An 8,418-nucleotide genomic window follows, 5' to 3' on the forward strand; every position below is an offset into this window, starting at 1 on the left:
AAGGTGGTTTTATATGGTTTTACCAATTCAAATTTTGAATCCATTATTTTCCTTTTTTTTCAAGATTTTGAAAATCAGTTTTTCTTTAAAAAAAAAAAAGATTTTTATTTAATAGATTAATAGTTCATTTACAAATATTTGTTTATAATTATTCTTTTCATTTTCCTTTTAAGTTATCAAACAAGAGTCAAATTTAATGTCTAAATGAATAGAAGATATTAAAATGAATGTATAAAATGTATTTCCTCAGGAACATAGATGTGTGAATTACTGCATAATTAATTAATAAATCACAAAAAACCCCACTTGTCTTTCCTCTTCCTGCCACACATTAAGTGCACACAAACTTAATAAAACAAACAAAAAAAAGATTTTATTCCAGTTCACACATCATCATTGTCGATGTGTTTTACCACTTCCGTGGCTAAACATCTAAAAAATGAGTTGAAATAAATAAATATTCATTTGTAAAACAAGTACAAAGTAATCTTAAAACAATAACCCTTGCATCTGTCATTGCACAGAACATGCTATAGGCTCCAGCAAAATATTAATGCAGAAATCTGACATCAATTATTCACCAAAACATAACCAAGTTTGAACTAAGATTTGGCTTTTCAGTGGAAAATGTTAACTTTAGTCAATACTTGTACTGGAACAGTTAAATAGGTTATAATGGTTGACATTTTGACTGAATAAGCAGTAAACTGTTGTAGCTTTTAGATGAGTTGCAGAGGTGCTTGATTCTGTCTCATGAGGTAAAGCAGAGTTTGAACAACACAGTCTGAGGTGTGGTGACATCAGCTACAGCCAGCTCTTGTCCGTCAGCCAGCCCCAGCTCTGGAAAACATGTTCATAACATAAGTGAGTCAGCACATTCACAGTGAACTCATCTGACCAATGTGGAAACATTCTCAGTAAATAAACCAACACACCCTTCAGGGTTTTGGCCAGATTAGGCCGCGTCCTCTGTTCAATGGAAGCAACCGACTGTAAAACAAAATACTTCAGCTACAACCAAAACTTGAACTTCTCCAGAAAACACCTCAAATTGCTCAAAGATTGAACTAGAATACAAAACTGTACTAAATGGGAGGTTAATTACCTGTAAATATAAAGTCTTATTCTTTCCATCCATCGTTGTTGTTATGGCAGGTGATTTCATTTGTCTGAAAAAAATCCATTGTATTTGGTTGTTGGAAGCATTGCAACATAAAGTAAATTGAATATAGCTGGTAGTGTGATACAAACAAGGTGGGAACTAATATTAGGACATCACAGTAAGTGAGGTAAACGTACACGGAGGTGCTCTCGGTCAGGTAGTCCAACACCTCCTGGAGTTTGGAAGATGGCGAAAAGTGTAGGTCCGAAGGTACTTGGCTGCAAGCTGAACAGTTTTCCTGTAATAAGAGTAATAACCACAAACATGCACGCATTATCCAAACAGGCAAGTCTGTCATGAACTAACAGATGCGAGTCAGACACAAACCTTCCTTTCGGCTTCAAAGGTGTAGGTGTACAGGCCGTCAACATCATTGAAGACCATGTAATTATTCAGAGGTAAATATGCACTGCATGCAAAAAGGTAATAGCAATGTTATTAGAAACTGTGAAATATGCATTCAGTTTTTAAACACATTTTGACATGTGGCAAACAACCTGCAAACTCACCTTGATGCTATTTTGAAAACCTCAGTTGCACAAGCAGCTGCATCGAATAAAGCAGAGAAAAAACGAATGCTATTTACAGAGCACTACGAGTGAATGATTAACTTTTATAATCGTTCATAGAGGAATCAGGTCCACAGGTCTTACATTTATTCAGTGTTAGCTACTTACCAGCAATGGCAGCATTTGTGGATGCTACAGCAGGGATTATCCTCTTAACAACCCCTGAAACATTTAAAGCCAATTAGTTTTTTATATCTCTAATCATGAAAGAAAACAAAGAGGAAAATGCAGTTTGGGCAAAAGAAAGAAAAGCTGTACAAAGCATCTGATCTGAATGAACTTTAGGGAGTGTTTTAATGTTTTACTGACACAAAATAAGATAAGAGTTTGAAAGCACCATCAACTTGCTGTGTTTTATATTACTTGGCTCATCTTCCACAGGAGTAGCTAGAAAAGTAACAGTCACCTCATGGCCACAGAAATGCTATTTATGCAAGCTCACCCTGTGTTAGTCTATATGTGACTCCTGTTATGCTGAACTCTGCTGCCCTCTCCAGAGATTTCTGGTACACCCACTGGATGTGTTCTGGGTCATCTCCATCCAGAGACACGTCATCTAATCCACATCAAAACAAACAAAAAATAATAATAAAATAAACAAAAATTGAAACATACTTTCTGTTCAAATGTTTGACTACCTCATAATTGTAATTATTATTGAAAAAAAATATACCGGTAATATGGTGTGACTTCCTACCTCCAAAGGGCATCTCTTTTGGCCATAGTAATATTCGCACGTACTCAATGCAATGTTCTGGCAGACGAGGCATTGAGGCTATTGTACACATGGGGAAGTTGATCTACAGACACAGATTGGGTTTAGCACTGAAAAACTGACTGGGATCTGGTTCTGAAAGATAATTAACTCATGGCTATGATCATTATTTTAGACAAACATCTGCTACCTTACCTGGGGAGGGTAAAGCTCAAGGGTGCAGTCAATGCAGGCTGTCATGCCAGGGAAAATGACTCTGGCATTGCCTTTAAAGCCTTCAGTCCCACCATCAATCAGAGGGATGATGGATGATGGATCTAAGACACCATCTTCATACACCAGCAAAGATAGCTACAAAAAAAACAGAAACACGGAGTTTACATTTAGAATATGTTCCTTTTAGCTAGCATTATCTTACAGATAGAAATCCAGTCATTTTTCAACTGTGCAAAGCTAAACAGATCATGTTAAAGATCACAATAAAGAGATTTAACTTACCAGCATACCATTCATCCACCTCCTCGCCACAATAGAGTCCAATCCACACACAATTATATGGAATTCTAGGTAAAGATAGAAAGAGGGACAAAGTCAAATCCAATTTTCTATGTTTTCTAATCTAATTGGTTTTTTTAATTCAAATTTTGTGAAGAAAATGTCAAAAAAGTGGAGGTATCAAAAAGTGGTGTATCAAGTTTATGGATTCTATAGAGTTCTGTGAAAAACTAACTACTCTGCACTACCCGACTCACTGGACCATCTACAATTTGCATACCGCCACAACAGGTCCACTGATGATGCCATAGCCCTGACACTACATACTGCCCTCTCACACCTGGAGAAGAGAGACACGTATGTGAGAATGCTGTTTGTAGATTACAGCTCAGCATTCAACACCATCGTTCCCTCGAAGCTGGACAGGAAACTGCAGGATCTAGGACTGAGCAGCTCCCTCTGCAACTGGATCCTTAACTTCCTGTCTGACAGACGCCAAGTGGTCAGACTGGGCATTTCACCTCATCCCCCATCACACTGGTGCTCCACAGGGGTGTGTACTGAGCCCTCTCCTGTACTCACTCTACACCTACGACTGCACGGCCACTAGCAACTCCAACATCATTGTGAAGTTTGCAGACGACACTATAGTGGTGGGTCTTATCACCAAAGGTAATGAGACGGCCTACAGGGAGGAGGTCAGTGCCCTGACCCACTGGTGTCAAGACAACCATCTCACCCTCAACGTCACAAAGACAAAGGAGTTGATAGTGGACTTCCAGAGGTGCAGCGAAGTACACCACCCCCATCACCATCAACGGCGCTGCTGTGGAGAGAGTGAGCAGCTTCCGCTTCCTTGGTGTACATCTGGCTGAGGATCTTACGTGGTCAGTACACATAAACAAAACAGTGAAGAAGGCGCAGCAGCGCCTCTTCTTTCTCAGGAGACCGAAAAGATTCGGCATGAGCCCCCGCATCCTCAGGACCTTCTATCACTGTGCCACTGAGAGCATCCTCACTGGATGCATCACCACCTGGTATGGCAACAGCACCGCTTACAACCGCAAAGCTCTCCAGAGAGTAGTGCGGTGCTCTGAACGGATAATTGGAGGTGAGCTTCCCTCCCTCCAAGACATCTACAGGAAGCGGTGCCTGAGGAAAGCGGGGAGGATCATCAAGGACTCCAGTCACCCCAGCCATAAACTGTTCAGACTACTTCCATCAGGAAGGAGGTTCTGCAGCATCCGGTCCCGTACCAGCAGACTGAGAGACAGCTTTTTCCACCAGGCCATCAGACTGCTGAACACGTCATAGACACCTCAGCTTCACTACTGGAACTTCAACATTATGCACTCCATACTGTACATTAATGCCACTTGTTTTGCACAATATCCAACTACCAACCTCTGTATATTTTATACATTTTATTTTATCGTTTACTCTATTTAATTTTTAAAATATGTATACACACACACACACACACACACACACACACACACACACATATATACACAAGTAGATATACATATTAGTATACACATTCAGTAATATGCATACACTCTTATATTGTACATATATAAGATACATGATAAGTAGTCAATAGTTTTGTTGTGTGTGTCAGAACAATGAGGCGACTGCTGAATGTTACAGGTGTTACAGGAGTGATACATCTCCTGTTGTCAGGCCTGCAGGTATCAGGCTGTTGTTCTCCTTTATCTCATAGTGGGCAGAAATTATTTTTTGGAGTGGCACAAATAATTTGTGTGGCATCAAATTTGATGCAGAACAGCTGATTGTTCTGTAAATCAGCGGTCCCCAACCTTTTTCGCGCCACGGACCGGTTCATGCCCCACAATATTTTCACGGACCAGCCTTTAAAGCGTCGCGGATAAATACAACAAAATAAAAATAGTACCGGTACCGAAAAAAAGAAGATTTATTCATAACACATGTGAAAAGACCCAGGAAAACCGAGTTAACGATAAAAACGATAACAAAATAATGCTAAAAACCGATAAAAATCCTGAAAACCATACATTTCACACCTGAGCCTCAACTCTTGCGGCCCGGTCCAAACGACTCACGGACCGGTACCGGTCCGAGGCCCGGGGACCGCTGCTGTAAATACTTTGAAATGTTTATTTTAAAAAAAACAAAAAAAACACCCTGGCTGCAATTTTAGGTAAACAGCTGTAAAAAAACTTTGTTTGCAAAACTCAGTTACTTTTTTAAAGAAGTAACTATATAATTAATTGCGCAACATTGGTCATTATATACTGTATTCTACAGACAGAGTTACAGGACTCTCTCCCAGACCACAGACTCATACTCATAATACAAGTCAGAGCTTTATAAAAAAAAAAGAAAAAAAGAAAGAAGAAAGTTTTGTTTTCATAATTGGAGATCAAGTTATTTTTACTTCCAATAGTGTTAACATGCTGCACAGGTCATGAACAAGACTTTTTTTAATTTTTTCATTGTAAGTGGGCTAAAGAGGTTAATTAAAAGTAGTCTAACATAAATGCTGTAATTTGATTATTTTAATAAACCATGTAACTTGGATGGATCTGATGCTGGCGTGACCACAGTGCAGACGTCTAATGTTGCTCACAGTGGTCCAAGGGACCACTCAGGGAGTTTGTGTGTTTGCTCAGACACATGAAAAATTAGAGGGAACATTGCTGTAGCCCTTGGGTTTTTAAGAATATCACAAAGGACTTTTATAGGATTTTGTGGGGTCCTGTGAAAACTTTCTTTTTCAAGTAACTATAGTTAACAAGTAAATTGCTAATGGCAAGTGAGATCATTAAGAAGCAGGTTTACATCACAGGAAAGTGGACATGTGAAGTATGTTTCTCTATTCTATTAAGGGGTGCAATGGCTTTTCATTTAGAGTAAGTTGCACACACTTAAAAAAATAAATTAAACTGCAGTGAGATATTTAATGTGAAACAAAATTAATCTCAAGTGAGCAAATCCATTCAGACATTACAAAAGCCAGTAATGGATTGCCCTGTTGATACTTACGTCTGTAGAATGTTTCATCTAAGTCTTGAATCTTTTTAAAATAGCTGCACAAAACATTTAGGAAAGGTTTGGGTTTTAACACAATATTCACTTCATATTGTTCGCATCACAGAAAAGTAGTATGGTGTCTTTGCATTCTTAAACTGTAATATCTGAACATTCTTCACATTTTGTCCACAATGACTGTACGTTAAAATTTTAGCCATGTGAACGTGATAAAGCATTTGAACTCTCAGAATAGATGCTCAATCAAAAGGATACGGGATTACACAGCATCCAGGCACACGGCTGTTTATAAAGTCAGCAGCAACATCCGCCTTGGGTCGACCTACATCTTTAGCTCTAGTGAAAATTACAGACACATGAAAATCAAAGATAAAACGTAACACAGTAAGGATCAGCCTTTACACAGAACTGACTGATTCTACTCACCTGAAGAGGAACTGTCGATTTAGGTTGGAAACATCAATGGTGTCCATGTCAACAACATGAATGTTGCGAAAGCCTGATAAGGCCTGAGCCACAAGATGAACAAAAAGATGAAAATTAAATACGAACTATTCACTGAAATTATAATTATACCATTTAAATGATAATAATAATAATAATAATAATAATAATAATGATAATAATAATAATAATAATAATACCAGGTTTTTTAGCAGCTCGCATCCCAAACCACCAGCACCAATGACCAAGATTTTGCAGGTTTCTAACATAAACTGCAAGGACTAAAATAGGAGAATACATTTCATATCAGAGATATCAAATATGCCACAGGACAGAAAAAATGACATATCTGTATCAGATTCCTCACTGCAAATATTACCTCTGTGCTGGGTTCAAAGTCAGGATGCATGAATGGACCTGATCTTTCCAAAAACTTCTTGATATGGTTCCAACGGTCATCCCAGTCAGAGGTGCTTCCAGTGTCTCCATCCACCAACATCCTAAGGATGACATTCATGTTTAGGATGCATTATCAACAGTATCTCTGACAAAAATGTTAAATAGTGCATGCATGGCAACATATGGCCCCATAACATAAAAATGTTTATCGCTACTTAAATTGTACAGCATGGAAAAGAACCAAATCCTATGCTCAATGTTGTGATTAATGTTAACAGGAAGAGCGCTATTTACAGCAGAAAATTAAATGACTTTTAAGAAACTAAGTAGGCATCATTACCTTATGTTTTAATGTCTACTCTACTCTACATCAACCTCGGTTCTCTCACATATGACTCTTTTAAAGCGGCTCTATTATGCAGTTTCATAGTTGTTGCAACAGCGGATGCTCACATTAAACATGGCCAAATCTTTGAGCCAAAAGCTTTCAGTTTCAAAAGCTTGTTTCTACTTATATGGTCATCTCAGGCACACAACTTTGGCCGTGACCACAAAAGCCCCACCGACCTCAAGTTAAAACTTTCTAGTTGTGAAGAGCAGCCAATCAGATGAAAGCTCCCTTAAAGGGCGCTAGCTGAAAGTGATTATAGGGCTTTGGACAGAATGCCTGGGCTACACCAAGGTCCAATATAAGATGAAAAAAATATGAACTTCTTGAAAAGAGTCCAAGATTAAAAAGAGTCAGCAAAGAGTTGGAAGTGAGCATAATTTGTCCCCTTTAAACATCTTAGTAAAACTGCCTGTCTCACGGGTGGGCGTTTCTGACCCACTGAATTTTGGGTAATATCTCTTGCCTGAATAGCTCCCAGCCTGCCGGCAGCTAAGCTAAGTGAATAGCTAACATGTCAACAGTGAGGAGGTACAACAGACCTCAAACTTCGCACAGAGATTAATAATACCACTACTAATTCACTATACAGACGTGTTAGTTATTCACTGTCAACTAGGCAGGATATTTCTGTCAACTAGCTACTCACAAGTTTCATTTACAACCAGCATTAGCTTAGCTCTTCGTCTAGCTAATGTTAACCTTCCTCCTAATGTTAACCTCAAACCTTGCGCCAGTTCTACCAATTGATCACTAACTTCTCAGTCAGCTCCACTACTCTCCTTCTTTTCTTCTCCCTAAAAAGAGAGAATAAAAGAAGGTTGATTCATGCTGTGCTTTCGCAGATTAAGGTGACTTGAAAGCATCTTTCGGGGTTTCTTGCTTGTTTCTTCGGCAGCTACTTACGGCTCGTCCGTCTCCGCCATCTTTGAGTAACTTCAAATGTCCAATTTAGCAGTAGTAAACAAGAAATCTGTCAGCCAACAATAGCGTTACTGTCGGATAAAAGTCTCTGTTGACAATGTTCTGGTTTACAGTTTTAGAATTAATGTGTCCCGCAGCTAGAGGCTGTAGAGCATATAATCTATATAAGATAAATTAGTTGTAATTTTATTATTTAGGTGGAATTTCAATATTCCCATTATCATGAAGGTTGCATTGTCAACAGTCGGTCATAAAGGCGGAAATTACATCGAAGTTCCAACAGATGGTA

At 38.7% G+C, this 8,418-nt stretch overlaps 1 protein-coding gene across 2 annotated transcripts; it reads right to left on the reverse strand.

The window, feature by feature from the left end:
* Nucleotides 1-347: 347 nt before the first annotated feature.
* uba3 (ubiquitin-like modifier activating enzyme 3) lies at nucleotides 348-8,174 on the reverse strand. 2 transcript variants are annotated; one of them, XM_026168684.1, is made up of 18 exons: nucleotides 8,112-8,174; nucleotides 7,964-8,002; nucleotides 6,798-6,918; nucleotides 6,619-6,699; nucleotides 6,401-6,483; nucleotides 6,230-6,310; nucleotides 5,969-6,012; nucleotides 2,945-3,009; nucleotides 2,642-2,797; nucleotides 2,429-2,531; nucleotides 2,174-2,287; nucleotides 1,840-1,893; nucleotides 1,672-1,708; nucleotides 1,490-1,571; nucleotides 1,300-1,400; nucleotides 1,106-1,169; nucleotides 936-990; nucleotides 348-840 (listed from the first exon to the last, which is right to left on the reverse strand). In XM_026168684.1, exons 1-18 carry the CDS (start codon nucleotides 8,129-8,131, stop codon nucleotides 752-754), a joined length of 1,389 nt encoding a protein of 462 aa, XP_026024469.1. In that variant the 5' UTR covers nucleotides 8,132-8,174; the 3' UTR covers nucleotides 348-751. The 2 variants fall into 2 exon arrangements, with proteins under 2 accessions (XP_026024469.1, XP_026024470.1); XM_026168685.1 differs by lacking the exon at nucleotides 7,964-8,002 and having other exon boundaries at nucleotides 8,112-8,160.
* Between the last annotated feature and the right edge of the window lie 244 nt (nucleotides 8,175-8,418).

Source organism: Astatotilapia calliptera, chromosome 5 (assembly GCF_900246225.1).
Source record: "Astatotilapia calliptera chromosome 5, fAstCal1.2, whole genome shotgun sequence".
NCBI lineage: Eukaryota > Metazoa > Chordata > Actinopteri > Cichliformes > Cichlidae > Astatotilapia > Astatotilapia calliptera.

Bases quoted from the DNA above. Each gene is read 5' to 3' on its own strand.
- uba3 (XM_026168684.1), bottom strand. From the start codon at position 8,131: ATGGCGGAGACGGACGAGCC. The intron at 6,700-6,797 runs GTAATATTTGCA...CTCCTATTTTAG, and splicing joins ACTTTGAACCCAGCACAGAG to TCCTTGCAGTTTATGTTAGA. The intron at 6,013-6,229 runs GTATCCTTTTGA...TGTTTTGTGCAG, and splicing joins CCTGGATGCTGTGTAATCCC to CTATTTTAAAAAGATTCAAG.